Source organism: Fundulus heteroclitus, chromosome 14 (assembly GCF_011125445.2).
Source record: "Fundulus heteroclitus isolate FHET01 chromosome 14, MU-UCD_Fhet_4.1, whole genome shotgun sequence".
Classification (NCBI taxonomy): Eukaryota; Metazoa; Chordata; class Actinopteri; order Cyprinodontiformes; family Fundulidae; genus Fundulus; species Fundulus heteroclitus.
The window spans coordinates 11,873,901-11,894,832 of record NC_046374.1 but is presented as its reverse complement, the minus strand read 5'-3'; the positions used below and the strand labels follow the sequence as shown (position 1 = coordinate 11,894,832).

Genomic DNA, 20,932 nt, shown 5'->3' with positions numbered 1-20,932 from the left:
GTTTCATAGTTTCATCGTTGTCATTCACTAAATATTTAAAACAAGCACTTTACTAGTCATCATAAATTGATTTGTGTGTTTTTTTTCCCCCAAGAATGACTGAATACCTGAAAGGCTGTTTTTGATAAGAAAGAGTTGTGTGGCTGAGTGTTTGTCCTTCCCCCTCGCTTTTTTTCCATTGTTGTTGTTGTTGTGACACTTCCTTTTCTGTCCACAAGATGGAGCCTTGACTCAATAGCACCTAGAGATAGTTTGCCAAGCAAGATTCAGGAGATGAAAGGTTTCTCGCTTGATTTACAAAGTCCATCCACGCAGAGGAGGAAGTCAGGTTTAGGAGCCTGAAACGCCGCTCATCCGCACGCAGCGATCCGGAACCGATAATTCTTTGTGTTTACAGTTCTGAAAGTCAAGGGTCTTTCAAGCAAAAAAACACCTCTTAAATTCATTCAGTCATTCATTCATTCATTCACTCCCTCACTCATTCATGGTAACTCTATGTTACGTGGGTGCTAACATAATACAAAAAAAGGAAAGCTCAAATTAAGAATGATTTTTCTTTTTTTGCATTTCTAAAAAAATCAAAGAACAGCATCGATGTTTTCTAACAGTCCTTTCATTGACATTCATCCCGTGTCGTCTCTTCTGCTGAGCTCAGATGCATAGACTGAATGCAGAGAGAGAGAGAGAGAGAGAGAGAGAGAGAGAGAGAGAGAGATGGTGAGGTGGAGGCGGAAAAAAAAAGAAGGTGGAAAGGCAGGAGCGAGGAATAGAGAAGGATGCGGTAAACGGGAGGCAAAAGAGAAGGCGCGCCTAGCCAGATGAAGGGGTTACACTGGAGCAAAGGAGACAGATGGAGATGTATCCGACAGTCATGAGAGGAGGAGGAGAAGGAGGAGTGCCGGGAGTGGTTGGGGGCGTGGGAGGCTCAGACTGTCACTGGGACAAAACGTACAAAGAGGAGGGCAAAACAAACAGAACCTGTTCAATGCCCGGAGCATCCCTCGGCTATAATGCCAATCGACAGATGGAGGGAAACTCATTTTGAACCAGTTCTTACCAGTTCATCTGCTAAAGCTCCAGCGGCCAAACAACGTTCCCTCAATCTGACAATCCACAGTCCCCGGGGGTTGGTGGATTCTTTTCTGTTATCACAAGGTTTTCACAGTTTGCCCCTCAAGGTTTCAGAATCTCTTCCTAGCGAAATCTTCCACAGCTCTGACGGTACATACACCGTTTTTTAGATGTTCGTTAGTTTCGGAACGATTACGTTTCTGTAAACTATTTTGAACATTTGGATTTGTGAATCCTGATGGAAATAGGAATGAATTCCACAATCTTTTAGATCCGAGTTCAAGGAGGAACCAGCGGGCCTACATCCGTGAGTCCGTTGCACTCCACTTGACTGACTGATTTGATGTGGCACTGTGGCAGAAAACAGCATATTCCTGGCTGGAAATGAGTGCAGCGAGCTCTGCAGAAACAGGTTAGCATTAGGGTTATTAACTATGCATTTGAATAAGGGGAGAAAATGGCAGTGCTTGTTCCTTCGCCCATTAGGAATGGCTTCTAAGAAATAAATGGAAACTGGATGGCAGGTTTCACTTTGCTCTGCACCACTTCTAACTTAAGCCTTTGTAGAAGAAATGCTCCGGCGCGGCTACATATCCTCTAAATGCAATCGTGTTTGTCTAAGGGGTTCCAGCGCTATCAGAGCTAGGTGTAAAAGTGGGTTTCAGCCTATAACAATCAAATCACCTCATGCTCGTGAACTTAAATGTGTGTGAGATCACTTTTCTTTGTAGGCAAAACCTTACTGCCTCAGTTTATGAACCATACTCTGCAAAAATGTGTCCTGCCCATCAAGCAGATGCTAAAGTAAGTACAGACTGTTAACTTAAAGGTAGCCTGTACAATATCTATAGATTTATGTATTTAATATGCAAACTAGTAAAATTGGACATACGTATAATTTAGACTGCCAGATGGTAGTATAATACCAGGTATGTGCAGAATTTGCATCAACCGGCATTTGTAAGCACACACATAATCTTTTCTGCATTTAGAATTGGAAGAGGTTTGGAGATAGTCACCAAATAGGCAACTCAAAAATGTATTATCTGTCAAATGTACCCCAACCCCCATTTTTATCTTATAGACTTAGCTACAAATAGCAACTGTGGTTCATTGCCCTACATTCAGTATGTGAAGGGTGATATTAAAACTAAGAACCAGTGAGCTTTCTTCACTGTTCTGTCTGAAATCAGTGGACTAAAAAATATATATATATATATATATATATATATATATATATATATATATATATATATATATGGTACTAAAAACATTTTGATTGGTTGTTGGTCTCTACGAGCTCACTTCTAGCTCCAAACAAAAGAGGGTTTTTACTGTGGTCCAGCAAAAAGTTGATAGAGAGCACTGTTTGTGTCCTTACCAAAGTAAGTGATTGGATGGATGGTGGGAAAACATCCTTTATAATCGAACCGTTAAAATCCCCTCTGCCATAAAACGTACACAGTCAAAGCCTATGCCTCACGTCTCTGAATCAAGTCCTAATAATAGGAGAAAAGGTTTTCAAACCTTATCTTGGGTATGGTAACCAAACCCTTTAAGGATATGCAACAGCCATTGATATTCCAGCCAGTCTTCTGTCTGTTTTTAATTAAACCAAGACATGGCCTTCAGCTAAAATTACCACCTGGCTCATTTCAAAGATGACAACTGAGTAGAGAAACTCAACTAAAGGGATTTCACATAGGTCGATCAAATCTACCGAGGGCATATAGGGTGACAGTCCAAATATCCAAGCTCTAATGAAAACTATTAAGGAAGCACACCTTGCATCAAACATAAAACCTTCCAAAACTTTTTTTGCGCTCCCTCCGAATTTTCCCTCTTTAGTCGAGGCGTCCATCTACACACACTCACGCACACATACAAAAATAACATTAATGTAGGTCCTCTGTGGTCTGTTTGTAACAGTTCTTTGGTCCCCTAACACCAGAGACCAAAAAACGAATAAAAACCCTGTTTGATAACCAGGCCTGCTTCATGATCTCTGTGCAGAAACATCAGCAGGCATGATGGCATCCACACACACTCACACACACTCGTATTGACGTTTCGTTTTCTGTTTTTCTTTCATAGCGTAACGTTGTCAGTGTGTGTGTGTGCTGAAGTGTGTGCATGGGCAGTCTGAAGTCCAAGCCTCCTGCGTCTTTGTACACTCTTTTGAGTCTTTGTTGATATATGCTTTCCATTTATCTTTGTACACGATACATACAGTATAATCCTATTAAACACACACAGTAAATAAACATTTAGAATGTGTAAAAAAATAGGAGCGAAACGTAACATTTAAAAACCCGATTAAAAAGAGAACGGTCGACGAGCGGGGAAAAAACAAAAAAAACGCAAAGCGGCAAACGTGGTTTCGCCATGTAAACGACCTCTGAGGCCAAAGGAAAGAAAAGTGCTTCGCTTTCCAAGCACAGTCGGTCCGCTTGGTGCCTCCGTGGAATGCTTTATGAAGACCTACGTTCACGGTCACAGCACGAGCAACAAAATGAGGGACATGCTCATGCCTCATCTTTGGTGGCAAAAAAATATATATATATATTTATATATATCCCCCATGCAGTCTCTCTTTGTTCAATCTGGCACTTCGCCGTTGGGCAGCAATGCTATTTCATTGACCGTGGGGAGAAAGAATGCAGCCACGATGACCAAGTTTACCTTCCTCAGTTTCTCCATCGCAAAACTCAACCCCTATTTATACAGGCTTTACACCTGTAAAGCAACCAAATCACAGACAGACTGTAAAATTGTATTCCAACTGTTTCTTGGACGGAGTTGATTCCTTGTCCTCTGCAGATTCAAATATGATTCAGATCCGATGTTAGTGCTGATCCAGAAGGAGCGACCATACCCACTGTGTATCACTACATTCCCAGCGTCGTCTCTACCAGTCCACCGCCCATACACTTTCTCACTGAGCAGGATGGTTTTTTCATTTATTTTATATGGATATAGTGTTCAAAAAACAAGCTTTTTTTCCTCCACTGATGAGTTTGACAGGCAAACGCTGAGCTCCAACACTCGGAAGGACCGTTTTTGTCCAAAAATGTGCTCCGATTTCATTGGACAGTCCAAACGGTCGATCAGAGGTTGGGGCATTCAGGACGCGTCCGCAGAGTGTGACAGATTGCAAAGTCGGTTTGTGTTACGGTGAAGAGGAACCAGACCGGGTTAACGTCTGGAAATTAGATTTCCGTTCACTGATTGTTGGGCCTGTCGGTCCCAGACGGCACTTCCTCTCCCTCGGCAGCTGACACGGCAGCGTTGGAGAACTCGGTGACGCGTCGGGCCAGGGGATTTGTGCTCTTCAGTAACTCCATTGCAGACACCCTTGTGCCTCCGCCGGCAGACTTGCTGCCTTTCTTCTGAAGCAGAGCCATGAAGTTCTCGTTGCGCGAGCTCGACCTCTGGCTGCTGCCCAAGGTTAGGTTGCGATGGTCGCTCCCGCCTGCGCTGTGCTTCACCGGCGACACCAGGCTCTGGCGACTGCCGAAAGAATCCGACGGCTCCTTGCGGCCCAAAACCTTTCGCTTGGACCTGGAAGAGAATTATAGAAATTAAAGTGGCTTGAATACATCTCATCGACTTCTCAAGCGTTAAACACAGACCGGCAACTTTGGTTTCGAAGAATTTTAAGACTACCTCTTTTGTCGTTTTGATACAAAAAATTTAATTTCTTTTCTTCTCAACTCTTTAAGCTAATTTCTGCGCATGCTAGGCAAAATTATAAGCACTTGTTGCTTAGAGACTAGCTCCCTTGTCTCCATCTTTGTGTGCCTGTGTTTACAAATGCGTCTATGTGCAAGAAAGAAAAGCGAGGACAAAGTAAGAATCTCTGGTCAGTGCTGTACATGGATCTGTTGCTAGGGAACCCCATACTCCGACCTTTGGGCTTTAAAAAACTAATGCTAATCCTATAAGAGGAAGCTTCTGTGTGTCTGTGTGTGGGTGTGTGTTCTTGTACTTGCAGCTGAGGGAGAACATTTTTTGCTTATTTTACTGGTAAAGTGAGGACTGTGATGTAAACTGAGGACCGTTTTTTGGTTAGGGGGTTAGGTTTTGGACTAAGGTGTCAATTAGGCTTAGGTTAGGTTAGGGTTAGGTATATACTGGTTAGGCCGTGTGTGTGTGTGTGTGTGTGTGTGTGTGTGTGTGTGTGTGTGTGTGTGTGTGTGTGTGTGTGTGTGTGTGTGTGTGTGTGTGTGTGTGTGTGTGTGTCCAAACCTGTGTATAATAGTGAACAGGTCCTCGGTGGTGTGTGTCGTGCCAGTGTTGGCCAACAAGTCATCTTCCGTTTCCTCAGCAATGTGGAGAGCAGCCTTCTCATCGGCAGCTGAGTCGTCTAATCAGTGCATAGGAATAAGATTAAAACAAAACTCCACTTTTTACACCTGGAAATCTCATTTCCATTGCCTGAGAGTCAGTTACAGGGAAAATTAGATAACAACATGATAAAAAATGATTGTCTTTATTTAGGGTGATTTGAAGTCTTTTGCCACTTTTCCATGAAGGTCAGGTTATTTGATTTGAGATACAAGCCCATAGTCAGATTTTGAAATAAAGTAAAACAGAAGAACTGGGGCAGACATACATAAATAGGTCAGCAGAAAACTTGGTTAGATAATAAAAAATATCTTTGTAAGTTAATAAGTGAATGATATTTTCGTATAACCTCTAAATGCCAAAAAAAAACACACCTTTCCTCCAATATACATACCTGCTCCAATACCAGTGACGGCCATCTTTTCCCCAAGTTCTGTGAGAGAGGAATCCTGGAGTGATGACTGCAGAGACGACTCTTTTGAGCTGTCCTCATCTGTTCCAAAGTGGTTTTCGTCTTGCTCAAACCCGTCAGGACCACCAGAACTAGCCAGAACATCATCTGGTGTACATGCTCCAACTGGAGACCGGAGACCCACGGGGCTGTCCGACTGTGCGATCTGTCGATCTGTGCTTCCATTAGTGGATGACTGCAGTGGTGTGGGAAGGAGTAGGACATTTGGTTTCTTGGGAACTGGAGGAGGAATCTGAAAAGTGGAGCAGAAATTGTTTGTTTTTACTTTGCTTGACAGCAAGCCTGTAAATTAGAGCAAACAAGTAATATCCTACTCACCTTGGGTTTCTTTTTGTCAGACAGCTCTGCCAGACAGGAGATTGTCATCCTTGAAGGTAGTGTCTTGCTCTTGTCTTGGAGCTCAGGGGCCTCTTGGGAACTGCATGGAGAAGGGAGTGAGCCTCCATCCTCAGGTCCTAGACGGATGTCTGATTCTCCGTCAAATTCAGGTTCGAGCATTGGGTCTTCCAACAAGGGCTGGGGGTCTGGGAGTGGTGGTAGGTCAAACAGAGACTGGGAGTGAGGGAGGAATGGGTGATCATAGGCAGTGAGTGCCACATTGGTGGAATTTGAATCTGGGGGAGCAGCAGGACGTGTGGGAGTTTGTGGTGGGGGCTTTTTCGGTTTGGGCTTTTTCATGACTTTATATATGTTGCCAAGAGGCACCGGACGTTCCACCGGTGAGGCAGGAGGAGATTCCATGGCAAGGGGGGAGGTGGAGGAAGGAGAAGGAGACTTAAGGAGGAGGTTTATGGGCCGTTTGGGTAAAGGAGGCTTGACAGCAACAGGTGGTTTAGGCTTTGGTAGGGTTGGTGGTGGACTGGGGTCGTCGCTGATGTCTCTCCCATGCTGCTCTTCTTCGATCGTGTCAGAAGCTCCATCGGGACAGTCTTCCAGGTCTCCTCGTGAAACAGACCGAAGTCTAATGGTCTTTAGCTCATTCTGGGTAACCACTGGTAATGCCTGTGAAGAACTGGGGCTGATCTTTCCTGGCTTGGAAGCGGTAGATGTGTCTGAATGTCGCCTGCTTGCCTTCTGCTTTGGCTTTAATGAAGACAGCTCCAAATGTGCATTTCCAGGCATTTCAAATGACAATCTTGATCTGGCAGCTGGGTCCTTAGGGGATGGTAGTGAGGATTTCCTTTCTGGGATCTTTGGACGCATCTTACACCCTGTTGTACCTGCTGTCCCCTGATTCATTGGAACTGTTGGGGTAGGGGTCTCTGATTGACTGGAATAGCCACTTGATGGTGATATAAGCCCTGGAGGTTTTAGAGGCGAGGAAGCCTTAACGTCAGTCTCCATTGATAACTGTGAAGGAGATGTGGCTCTGGAGGGGTCGGGAGAGTCTAGAAGGGACTCTGAGCTACTTCTGACTTTCATACATTCAATCACTGTGGTACCTGTTGCTGTGCTGGAGCCTGATAAAGACCTGAGGAAGACAAACAAAAGGAAGAATGACTGTCAGACAACCACTTTACTAAACATAACGTAAGACGTGGGGTGCATAAGAAAATGTATCCGTCTGAAGTTTTTATACCTGTAGGGGTCATTACTCTTCCACTCTCCCAACTGCCAGTGAGAGGGGAAGGTAATCTCTGTCTCCCCTTCCCTCTCAGGTGCCTGGACTTCAAGACTTGGAGGTCCATCGTTGCCCCCTTGGCCCAAGTCCCTTTCACCAACACTGGCTTTAGAGGAGCAAGAAGAGCTTGTCAAAAGAAAATCTGGCTGGAAGTCTGGGAAATTGTCCCTAGGTATGTGCAGGCTCTTTGGCCTGCCATCTCGGTAAAGACCACCCCCATGCCTTATTCTGCCTTCAGCTTCTCCGAGGTTCTTCATTAAAGAAACACTTCTCACAGGGGGTGGGGGCTTGCGCTTGGATTTCTTAAGGGAGATGGAACGAGAGCGAAGGCGCAAGCGTCCTTCTGTGCTGTAATCTGAAGCTGTGACAGAGACGGTGTCTGCAGTACTTGCACTGTCTTCAGAACTCCCTCTAGGGTAAAGAAGGGCATAGTTCTCTCCATGACCCAGATAGTTGTGACGCTCTTGGTGGTCCATTCCTATAGTGTTCCCATTCCCAGTAGTGGTGATAGTCAAATCTGGCTCTATCCCACCCTCTGTAAAGCAAAACGAGCCAGAATCAGTGGGTGTGGAGAGGGAACGTTCCCGGAACTTGAAGGCGTTCTGTGCAGCTATGGATCGTGCTGATCTCTGCCTTCCTCGTCCTGCCTCTGCACCACTCCCTCGCCCTCCATCTGCCGGTGCCCCCTCGGTTTCCCTCCGCTTTCCCATCATGACTGCAGATGGAGAGATCCCTGACCCACTGTTTCCTGTTCTCCCAGAAGGGTCTGTCACACATGTGAATGAGCTGGAATGTGAGCTCACAGACTGTCCAGAGCTCACCAGCATGACCCCATCCTGCATCCCGCCAGCGTGACCAATGACGCTGTGATGCTTGGGAGGAACAGCCGGACCTTTGCTCATGTTGTAGCTGTAAGTCTCATTCCAGGCAGCAGGAGAAAACGTGGATCCTTTAGGTCCATTCCAGGAAGATGAGGGTGTGTTAGAGCACAGCAACCCAGAGTGGTCCATAGCTCCTGTATGAAGCTGCTCTGGGGGACGCTGTCCCAAACTGTTATCTGTAGGTGGGGTGGGGGTGTTTAGGAAACAAATTAACACATTGCATACAATTAGACAAATGTTGACTGTACTATCAGCCGTTTAGAAATTTGATCCTTTTCATAAAAAAACGTTTTAATTCCTTTTACCAAGATGTCTTTTTACAGAACTACCTCAAGGTGACATTATAGTAAACGTTTTTCTAAACCTAAACTTTAATTTTTAAAAGTAAATGTTGAACTTTCCTAACATAAAAATATATATTCCTAGACTTTACACTCGACGGCTGAAGGTTTAAATTATTTGTGGCTTACACTGTAGTAATATTCTAACAGTTGTGTGACGTTGAGTTAAAGAGCCACAGTCAAACAACAAACAATGAAAATATCAATTACCTTTCAGTCTTACCACAAAGCCACCTAATAAATGTATGTATCAAGTCACAATTATGCTGGAAAAAAATGATCGGTCCGTGCATTTAAATGTCAGTGATGGAGTTGTGAAAGATTCTGGCTGTAGACAATATTTTCTTTAAATAAGGAAAAATAAAAGACTAAAAGAAAAGAATGATCAATTAAAATTGATTACAATTGTTCCATCATTACATTTCAAATTAGGTAGACAGTAAAATTGTTGCCATGTTTCGCAAAAAATGCTGACCCCTGGGTCAACATTAGACATGCCTGTCAAAGAGTGCTAGACATTGGCTGTTGACTGGGACTGTTTAATTTTTAGCTTGACATACCCCTCCTGGTTAATGGCCAATAAAACACTGAAAAACCTGAGATTTTGCAGCTACTGAGTGGTTTTGACAACACCATTCTTCTGCATGCAGGCTGTTACTAAGTGAAGGACAATTAAATCTGACCTTATTTCAATGTGATGTTTAATAAGGAATTCTAATTTGAAGCCCATTTTTAAAAAGGAATTTACATGTTTTTTCTAAGATATATCAAGACACGTTTTTTTTTACCTGCTATGTCAAAAATGTTTAAAAGGGACATTCCTAAAAAAAACTTGAACACAAAAATCACTGAAACCAGGGTGAAGTTTCTTTTACACTGAACCCACCTGTGGGTAGGGTTGTGTCAAGCTCTGAGTGTGTCTTCCTTAGTGGGATGTTTTGATGTGATGTGTCTGTAAAAAGCTCCAGAGAGTGGGGCTGCTTGGGATAGATGTCCCCAGGAGAGGGGGACGGGGACGGAGAGTGCTGTAGGAGGTCGACACCATGGAATTTTACTGCCCCCAATTCACCTGGAAGAGACACAGGGGTGGACAAAGAGCATGCACAATTTACTACTTGAGGCGTTATGTTCGATCATTTTTACCATGTTTCAGGCCATCACAAACTAATATGTACTGTGTTGTTTCTTTTTTTCTGCCCAATAATTGCATTAATCTTTACTAATGACACTGCAGTATTGGAAGACATGATTAAATATGGAAACGGTGGGGGATCAGAGTCAGATGGTTTTCCTTTGGGTCGGTGGTGAGTGGGTTCAGTCCTGCAAAGCAATTTTTTTACATTTACTGGTTATTGTTGAACAGAGAAGACGCATGTATTTGCTCTTGTTAGACACGCCTGTGACATAGTATAGATTCCTACTGAACAGCCTACTTGGTGTTTATGTTAGAAAATGTCTGCTGTTGTGTTTAAATGCAGGCAGATTTGCAGCAGATGCTGACAGGCACTTTCTGCTCTGTTGTCCATCTGACGTCCTGTCAGTGCCAACAGTAAACCAGTGAATCATTGGAAGCAGCAGATGCAGCCTTCATTACCTCACGTACAAACAGCTAACACACCCAGCTGCATATTTTTGCCAGGGCCCTTTTAAGCCTTAAGACTTGTTAAGCAATGTCCAAGAAATAAATAGTGCAATTCAATAAAGGTTTTTTTTTTTTTTTTTCAAGGAGTGATGGTCGGCTTGCAATTTATTTTTTTGAAAAATCAAATGAGCTAAAACAGCTAATGAACAAACAATAATGCATTGGGTGAGCTGAGGTAACAGAGAAGAAGATTGTGCCGTCGATGGCGGCATCAGTACTTAGCTCTCCTGGACTTTGCATGTTTTTTTGACTTATTCTGCTTTCTGCTACCATTCTGAAATCACCTTCACCATAGTGGGACTCCTATTCATTTAGACAGTCCTCTCTAGGCATTTTCTCTCAATTTTCCCATCAACTCCACCTCAACTGAGGTCTAGGCTGGTGGTGCCACTGCTCTCTATGGGAATTACCAAAGATCAAGACAAAGTTGATGGGTAGCCATGTTGATAAAGATTTGGCAACAGAGACTTTGCGCACGCCTGTCTTCAAGCCACCTGGGTAATGTCCGCTCTGTTTCATCAAAACCTGACACAGTGCACACACCTGGGGCTGACCCTACAGATGCTAGGCTTCCAGGGGAGAGGACTGCAGCTCATAGCTCTTGGGGAAAAAGAAAGAAGATGAAATCTGCTTTTAGATAAACAAACGTTGGTCTACTGATGTTATAGTATTACAGATGTCATGTAGTCCACACTCAGAACCTTTTTCTGTAGATTGTAAATCTTTTTATTCAAAGATAGTGCTCTTTTTATTTGTTCTGCCTGGTGTTTACGTCCTACCACAAGCATGCACATCAGAGCTGATAACAGAGGTGGAGAAAGAGCATACAAACTCTCTCGTCATTCTTCTTGGGGATTTTAATAGCACAAAGCTCTCTAATGAACTTCCATACATAGGGATAACATGTAAACCAGTTGCTCCGGTCAATGAAAACGCAGTTGGTGTGAACGCACCATAAAACTCTCATTGATCTGGTCAAGGACAGTGACAAGTCTGCATACAGACAAGAGGTAGAACTGCTGGCTCACAGGAATGGTCAAAACCATCTTTGACCTTAACCTGCTCAAGACAGTGAAGATGATAGTGGATCTTCAGAGAATACCCCACACACAGCATCTGCTCACAGTCCTCAACAACTCTCATGATTCTGACCAGTCTGCTGTCAGCATTCTGCAACGCATCCTCTTCCTGTTGGCCTCAAAGATTATTCACCGACCCTACGAGCCTGCCTCTCCACTACTGCAATCAAGCTTATCTCACCCACGTGTTTCCTTCCCTTCAAAAGCCAACTGCAGATAACATTACAGCACCAGAGTATTGAAGCTTTTGGTTAGTAGATGTTCAGCATTTCAAGCCTGATTAACTTGCCATAGACCTTCTTCACTTCTTTTTGATTACCCTGCCTTGGCATTGTCAGACATTTATGCATTCATTTCTGAACCACAGTCTAGATTCTGTACTACAAGCTCTGTGTCCTTGGATCTTTCTGCCTTTCTCTGTCCATACCTGTTTCCCTTGCATGACACTGACCTAGCCTCAACCACCCTGCCTGTCACATCTGCTCTGAGTATCTAGCCCTCATCATCGCAGGTTCCTGCTTGCTCCTGCAGAAGAGCTTTGTCTCCAGGTTTTCTTTTTGATAAACTGTTTCAAACCCATCACTGGCTCAAAATTTGGGTTCCTTGCCTGCCCAAGTTCCTTTATGTCTGCTGTGGATCACTTCTGGGTCCAAGCAGGATATGAAATGGTCTTCACATATAGGCGCTATTTGGATTAGCCACAGCAGAGACTGTCCTTCAAGCTGCAACTCAAGAAGTGCAACCTTCAACCTTCAAGTAGTGCTGGTCATCTCCTACACAACCATTATTGTATAGTACCATTATTTAGTCTATTAGGTGTTCGTGCAACACTCTGTTGTTTGGCTCACCCACAAAAGAACTACAATGAACAATTAGGTCTGCAGAGAGGATGACCAGGGCTGTCCTTCCCTCCATCCAGGTCTTGTCAATTAGGAAATGTGAGGATGCTAATGCTAGCTGATAACAGACAACCAACGGCTGTCACACGTATTCAGACGAAAGGTGCTTTACCCGCACACGGCAGATGACGAAGGTGTGCAGTGCTGCATGTTTGAGGGGATAGCTATGTTTAAATAGACTTTTAAATTTTAACTTTTACATGGGAGTGGAAGCTTTGAGAAGAATATGCCATCCCTCTGTGCCCAGGCAGCTGCAATTTAGAAAAAACACTGCAAGTGTGGGCAGCCAGTGTTGCCAGTTCTTGCAAGATAAACAAGCAACCAGGTCAATTATGTCTACCATGTGACCAGTATAAATGAACAAGACTAAAGTCACTTATAATAAGCAGACGTGGCAACACGGCTGGAAGCCTGGAACACAGTGCTAAGTGTTTCCTGGAGATCCCTGTCCCCTCTGTCATTAGATTATTTAACAAATGTGCAATAAATCATGACTTTTTGTTGTAACATCAATATTATCAACATTGCTTTATAGTGCACATTATATTTAACGTGCACTATGTTTGAATTGAAAGGCATAAATAAAAATAAGTTTAATCATTGCTGTGTAGACACATGATTTCTCATCGTATACATGGTTGTTAAATGTCCCTCAAGAATTACCATAGGGTAGGCAATAAGCCGGTTGGTGTTTTGTAAGGAAGTGCGAGTTGAGCTGAGCCACACGGCTACCCAAAAGCCTAGCTCTAGGTCAAATTTCTTTCCACCACATGCAATACTGATAACAAACCCAGAAAACTTGGTTACACTACTAACTAAAGGGTTGGGGCCACACAGCAGTGCACTGTTTACAGAAATAAAACAGTGGATACCGGCTCTCTGTTTTGGAGCAATGGGAGACGAATTTATTAAGACCGCATCATAACTGCTCCTTACTCCTCCAAGCGGAGGACTGTTTTGCCACCCATTAAACAATTCTCCAGGTTGGTTTCTTGACAAGTAGAAAGGTAAGAAGAAAACAGCACAACTATAACAGTGTTTTTTTGTGTTTTTGTTACTGCTACTGCTGTGGAGAACTCTGTCTATGGATGTGTTGTGGGAGCCAGGAGAGTGACATAAATGGCAGATTCATTTCTTGAACGTTGTTGTAGTACTTACAGGTATGGAAACCCAATAAACTGGACAGTTTCTGAACTTAGCGTGAACGATAAATGAGATGTACGAAAAGTTGGCACAACAATGATCTGTTTTTGGATTCACTCGACTGGCTAATATATCTGTAGATGCAACACACCCAGAATACAATCTGTTAATACATTTACCTCCAGTTTGCCGCTATAGAGCACTATTTATAAAAACCAGCTGCCAGACACAGTTCTTCCCACTGTCTTTCACTCAGGAAAACACTTTGTCACTAAAGGAGCCACCTGCAGGCTAGGTACCCAAGCAGACAGCCCAAATAATAAACCCGGTTATACGTTTGACATACTGGGGAAGTTATGCAGTTTATACAATTCAATCCAATTCAAAATTACTTTATTGTTCCCAAAGGGAAATTAAATGAAATTATAAAGAACAAGAAGGACCTTGAAAAGCAGCTCGATTGAAAACTTTAAATTTAGAAGCCGTTTATTCGATATTTTTGGTTAAATTGGTGTATTGAAATCCTAATTATTTTAAGTAGATGTTATAGATATTATTATAAATGCAGTGATTGATATGGCAGGAAGAGGTGTTGCGTCTGTGTTTAAGTAAAGGTTATTAAATCATGTTTGACATGTTCCTTTTAAACGTTTTTGTAAATACTGTGAAACTCCTGCATTTCTACTCAAGCTTATCATGCAAAGAGAATCTCTTATTTGAATATAAATATATGAAGAGACATGGAGCTATGGGGCAGAAAGTTCCCATCTCTTGACATTTTAGGGCCATGAATCAACATTTGAGACTAGGTTGTGTTTGTAACTCTAAGCGTGAATCAATAAAAGAAATAAATTAAAACAATAAAAAAAAGGCTTTTTCTCAAGTCTGCCCTGCACTCTCAATCTGTTGTAGAACAGCCTGCTCCACAGTCCTGTTTTTCTCACTGGCTAACAGTCATTCATGAAAATTGCTGGAGCGAGATGCGCGACAGCGGAAACACTGAGGCTGTGGGAGGAGGAGGATGGAGCAGTGACTAACCTTCATTGATCCTTTTTTTCCAGCCTATCTCTCCAAATACATTATCTTAACCACTGTCATCCATTTTACTCATCTACAATCCCATCCTTGTTTGTCTTCTATTTTACATATTTCTTTTCCTTTTTCAGTTTTCGCTGTTTTTTTTTTTTCAGGAAGAGGAAGAGTGTGGAGATACCATGGTAACAGCAAGCTGTCTGTGAGCTACCTGCACGCCGGCTTTCAGAGTAAAAAAAGCCAGATGTAGAAAGCCGAAATGGAAAGGTTAGTAGGTTTCATAATAACAAATCAACCAAGACAGGGTATTTTTTTTAAATGTCCTTTTTAAAAAAAAAGAACAAAAACGCTGAAAGATGTTATGAACATTTATAACATTATTACGTTTGTCTTTAAGCTGCGTTGAGGCGATATCTTTTGTGAATTGGCACAATTTGAATAAAACTAATTGAATCTGTAAAGATGTGATGTCTCTTTATTGCATCTGAGAAATATAAATGTATTTAAAGTAAACACTGTAGCTTGTGATCAAAATCACTCTGTTAATGCCATATAAGCCAACTGGAGCACATAAAGCAGCGTTCATCCTCATTTGACGTTAAACTAAAAATGTATTCACAGTGGGGATTATTCTAAAAACCTAACTGACAGCTTGATCAAAAACAAATCTAATGTTTGGTTTTATTGTGTTAATAAAAAAATGCATAATTTTACTAGAGAGAATCAGAATTGGAGAATTATTCCTTGATCGGTAGATCGAATGATTAAAAATCTTGACTTACACTAATCCCACGGAATGCATTGAAACTAGGAAATCCAACCATTCCTCATCTATAAGCCTACCAGTCAACACTTTCTTTCAATTTGATAAAAATTCGATGAAGGGTAGACCCTCTGTTTTGATACATTTATGGGGATAATCTCTTAACTCCCTCATTTGCTGCTTAATTAAAATAAATTTCCTCTAATAAAGAACCTTCAGCACACATTTTGTCTTTACCATGTTATCATCCTTAGAATAAATTGTCAGGTCAGACAAAGAACAAAAAAAAAAAAACCCTGAATTGGTATTGGCCAGGAAAAGCGTGATCAGTACATCCCCAAATTTTTGCACCATCTTCCCTCATCTACTTTTATCTCTGACGGTATGAATACCCGCCCAACACAAGACCATAGGCATGGATTAATATACCTGACCTTTTCCTCCTCTGAGGCTCTCACACGCTGAGCAGAGAGAAGGAGAAAGAGATGTTTAACTATAGATGGATACGCTGGGGAAAAAAGGAGGGGAGAGGCACCCGGTGACGAAGCAGTTGCTATGCCAAAAACCAGGAGGTGCGCTCTCACACATCCACGCGCTCGGGAGCATGCACACGCATGCACGCAAACAGACGCAGGAAAAGCAAACACGACGGGGGGGACTCGGTGGAGACGAGTGGAAGCAGGGGTGACAGAGCGGTGCTGATGCGGCTGACCGCGGCATACTAACAGCTCCGACACTGCACGGACACATTTGTGCACGCAAAGCAAAGGGACAGGCAGACAGGGGCGAGGGCGTTAGGAAGTGCAATCATGAGAAGAAAATGCTCTGGATGTCGATTCTTGTTTCGGCAGAACAGATTTGCAATAATAAAACGGAGCCATCTTAATGAGCTCGAGTCTAAAGCATGTCTACACTTTGTAAAGCGATCTATGAGCTAGGTCTTCTGGTATGAATATGTAAGCTGTAAATATAGTGGATGCAGAGAACAAAATGTTCAGGTCTTTCTATTGGATTCATGAATCTGGATTTCAGATCTTTCTTTAAAACACATGACATACAGGCGCATTTATTGAATGAAACAGTTTCAGCTGGTCCGCTCGGTGTAAATCTGCCATGAAAAAGTATTTATATCATTCATATATTCCCCATTTTGTCACATTTCCTACATCATATGCCATTTGGATTCAAATGATCAAGACAAAGTAGTGCCTGAGGGTCGAGTGGAAAGAGTTTAGGTATCATTCACAAACAAAAATTTAAAAATCTGCAGCATGTATTTTCTGTTCAGTCCCTCTGAGTCAATATTTTTATAAATTCTCTCTATACAATTACAACTGCAAGTCTTAGTTGACATTTGTAGGCTGTTGGTGGAACTAGTTTTTATTGAGGGGTATCAGACTAGAGGGGGCTAAAAACAAATCGCCACACTTTTCACATGTTTATTTATCAAAAAGCAATGTTTTATCTGCCTTCCACTTCACACATATGTACTACCTGGTGTTGGTCTATCGCATTAAGCAATACCTAAAAAAAAAAAAATCTAAATGTGCACAAGTTCAAGCGGCATACGTACATCTGCAAAGCACAATATCAGCTGGGCGGGGAATAAAATGCATGCTCACTATAAATGTACTCTAATTTAAAAAGCATCTTCGTTTTAATTAGTTTTACCAGTATTTGTCGACTTTATTCTCTTGTGACTTGGATTTCACACTTCCCATCTTAAATATTGAGGGAAGTTAAAAAAAAAAAAAATAAATAAGGTAGCAATCGGGGGGGAAACAGAAAAGTAGGTCACGTAGGGTTTATGGGACCATCCAATGCAAAAAAGAACGTAAACAAGGGGGCTGCCGCCTGGAAGACTCATCAGGCTGTCAGCTCCAAAAAATACAAAGAGAAGGCCAAGATTGTAGGTGAAGGGCCAACAGCACCCAAAGGTAATGCCCTGAAATAATAAAATTACTGTTTCAGTTTCATCTTCAGTCTGTGTTTGGTTAGGAGAATGCAAAGAACCTGCCTTGTTATGATTACAGATAGGTTGTGTTTTATCCATCCTCCAGGTCATAGCTGATGAAAAATGAAAGCAGTTCAGGCGTGATGAGTTTTAAAGGACATGGAAATAGAAGAATACAGCCCCTATCCACAGTTTGTGGCACATCTGGATGTGTTAAAAGCCTCAAGATCAGGTCATTTTGTTTCATATAAGGACTGAGACTGCACCTGAAATACTGTGGCTGCTCAGCTGTCAGAGGAGTGACATGAGAAACATAATGATATGTACAGCATCATTTTCTGAGAACTTTCTGGAGGCTGCGTTCAGAGTCACAGCAATGACTCTTAATCACTTCCCCTGTCCGATTCAGCGGTCAAACGTCAGATGTGTTCGTCGTACCTGTAATGTCGAGTGGCATGCAGTGAGCTGGAGTTCGTCTTGACGGGTGCCAGCGTGGTTTCTCGGCAACGGGAGGCCCTGTGGTGGCAGACGTCGCTGTGCTGCTGCTACTGTTGTTGCTGCTCCAGCCCAAAGGGGGGCGATCTATGCTGCAGGGTGATGGGGTCGGGGAAGGCGACGGGTTGATCACAGACCTCAGGCCGAACACGGAGGAGGTGGTTTCATCCTCGTAGAGCTGCTTGGACGCCGGCTAGAAGAAGAAGAAGAAGAAGAAAAGAACAACCTTTATTTTAGATGACACCAGGGGTTGTGTCCCCCCCCCTCCATAGAAATACTTCTTTCACAGGTTTGCAGCTTTAACTGTGACTCTAGTTTTTGTGAGGCTTGCTGAAAAAAGTAATTGAAATACATTTACTTTAAACTTTTTATTTAAATTTTTTCAGGCTTGAATTTGGTTCCAGCCACCTTTACTCTTATACCCCTAAATAAAAACGTTTACCACCAGTTGCTTTCAAACTAGAGTTTCCACGATATGCACCCATGGTTTAATTTAATCTTAAAGAAAATACAGGTGTTAAAAGGTAAGGTAACAGCTGCAAGCCTACCTCGCCACGACTGCCCACTTAAACTGACAGGCCACGGAGTCCATTAATAAGAGAACCAGCCATAGTTGGAAGACCCTGTCGATATGGCAGCTATAATGTGTGCACTCCACAAAATGGACATTTGCGGAAGAGTGACAGGTCGAAATCGATTGTTGGGGAGAAAGCCATAAAAAGTGTTCTTTGCACTCTGCCACAAGCCAATGGGGGTTGTGGCAGCACAAGAAGGTGCTCTGGTTCCATGAGGCCTACATGCAAACTAACACTGCACATCCCCCTGAACACACGACCCTTACTATGAAACATGGTGATGGTGGCATTATGTTGTGGGAATGCCTTTATCCAGCAAGGGGAAGCTGGTCAGAGAGGATGGGAAGATGGATGCAGGAGAAAACCTGTTAGGAACTGCAGAAGACTGGGGTGGAGGTTAACCTTCAAGTAGGAAAACCCCAAACATACAGCCAGAGGTACGAGGATTAGACTGAAGCATATTTATGTGTAACAATGGCCCAGTGAAAGCTTGAACATTGATGTGCCCCGAAAAAAATAGGGCTGAGCAAAAATTTCAGTCTTAACATGAACAAAGCTGGTAGATATACCCTAAAACGGGGTTTACACTGACTAAGGAGTGGGTTACGGTCCTGATCTAGTGCGGGTTTGTCGCAAACCCCCACTCACACTGCACCTAGGGAAACAGCAGCCAGCTGTGGCTCCAGCTGCGGCTCCAGCTGCGGCTCCAGCTGCGGCTCCAGCTGCGGCTCCAGCTGCGGCTCCAGCTGCAGCTCCAGCTGCAGCTCCAGCTGCGGAAAGGGCGCTCATGAGAACCGAAGTTCATGTCGTCCTTTCTGTTGCTGTCCCTCATAAATGATTACAAACAGCCATGGTTTTAATTTTTTAGGGCAAAACTCATTATTCGTGTGCATCCTATTATCTACTCCGCTTTCATACTAATTGCTTCCTACTCTATATTGGTTCGTTGCATTCACTCCCAATTCATTGCATTGAAGTTTGCGGTGGTAACGTGACAAGATATTACAAGGTTCATGGTTTCTGCAGTAGAGGAAACGTTTCAGTGTCCCTTCGAAGACAAAGATAAATACTATGTTGATGAAGAATGGAAACCAATGGCAGACAGTCAAAGCTCAGCTGACACAAGCCAAAAAAATAAGAAAAGGGTTAAAATGAATGTGCAGGAAGAGTGCAGTAGTATGCAGTTAAACCAATGTGTGTTTCCGTTGCGACGCAGTTCAAGAAAATAGCCTTAGCGGCCTGAGCGGTGAAGCCAGAGCATGAACAGAGTACATCTAGCTACAGATACTCTAGTCATCACACACGTTCTTCCTAAAGATATAAATATATTCATTTCCTCTCTTGTTTTTAAAAAACCCCATTAGTAACGGCTTTGTGTGCAAGAGCTGGCTGTCAGATAGCTCTAATGTTATCTCGCATTTACATTTTATTTTATTCCCATGGATTATATTTCCATGTGGAAGACACTAAATCATTAAGGATCTGTTTATAGACAGCAGCTGAGAGAAAGAAAAGGATGATGACTAATTCTGGTGAATCTGAATGAGGGGGTGGAATGTGCTGTTCAACAGATTTTGGCTAATTCATGTTCTCCTGTTGTGTTAACAGGATGACAAACATAATGAGGCGTTCAGTCACAACACAACTTTTAGCTGTCATTTGCTCGATTCATTGGGGGGGGGGGTAGTCATGCTGCATTGTACTAGCGATTAAAGTCTGAAACTGAAACGCTTCAGGCGAGGCAGAAGTCATACCAACCAAGGCCATTCCCCACAAATCAGAAGACACAGCTTGCAGCTTATTAAAATTGTCCTTGTCTTTTAAGTTTTAATTCCCAGAATCTCAATGGAAGGTCCTTTAGAGAAACTTTGGTTTTCTTGAAACAAAAATAAACACTTTTTAGACAAATATATCCATATTGATGCAATTTACTGCATAAAACGTCTCATATATTGATATGATAATGCAGCTTTGGATCTAGAATAAGGTTGTGTGTGTTTGCTACTTTACTATATGAGCATAGCAAAAGTCACAACATGCAAAAAGCATTGAACTACACTAACTACAAATATTAAAGGCATTTGCAATGTCTTGTAATATCGCCTGGCATCTCTTTGCCAGCATAAACATGATCGGTTTTACAGAGCTGACTGGGACAGACCAGTACTGAGAACAATCTGATCTTTGAAGGATCAGTAGATATAGTAGATAGTAGATTTACATGAGCTGAAAATGTTACCAGGGGTTTCAGTTCAAACTATTTTACACAAGCACAACTTATCAGACTTTTCAGCATTTCACCAAGGTCGACTACAACAGGGCTCTTCAGTTATGACTGCTGGAAGTCAATTTACGTACTATTTCTCCCAGTGAAGGTTACAATTCAGATTTATTTCTTAATTTTTTGTTTTAGTTGTTGAATTGCATTTTTAAAAAACAGCTTCTCCTTCTTTGAGAAAACTAATTAGACTTCAAACCAGGGTTGCTATTTATCTTCAAACCTAACCAAACAGATTTGCTATGCAACTATGGAAAAGTTGCCCCATCAACCTAAGCCTGATCAACAAAAAGGCTACAGTACCATCAACAACAACCAACTTTAAATACGCTTCAAATA

The 20,932-nt window shown here is 42.5% G+C and overlaps 1 protein-coding gene across 5 annotated transcripts in view; it reads right to left on the bottom strand.

Moving 5' to 3' along the window:
- Positions 1–2,325: 2,325 nt before the first annotated feature.
- nhsl2 (NHS-like 2) overlaps positions 2,326–20,932 on the bottom strand; it is a 159,116-nt gene continuing 140,509 nt past the window's right edge. For all 5 annotated transcript variants that reach the window (XM_021322764.2, XM_036146291.1, XM_036146293.1 and 2 more), the window contains 7 exons: positions 17,684–17,933; positions 9,620–9,802; positions 7,470–8,568; positions 6,209–7,361; positions 5,813–6,122; positions 5,320–5,437; positions 2,326–4,632 (listed from right to left, as the gene is read on the bottom strand). In XM_021322764.2, coding sequence (XP_021178439.2) covers positions 4,293–4,632; positions 5,320–5,437; positions 5,813–6,122; positions 6,209–7,361; positions 7,470–8,568; positions 9,620–9,802; positions 17,684–17,933 — 3,453 coding nt within the window. In that variant the 3' untranslated portion in view covers positions 2,326–4,292. The remainder of the gene's footprint in view (positions 4,633–5,319; positions 5,438–5,812; positions 6,123–6,208; positions 7,362–7,469; positions 8,569–9,619; positions 9,803–17,683; positions 17,934–20,932) is intronic.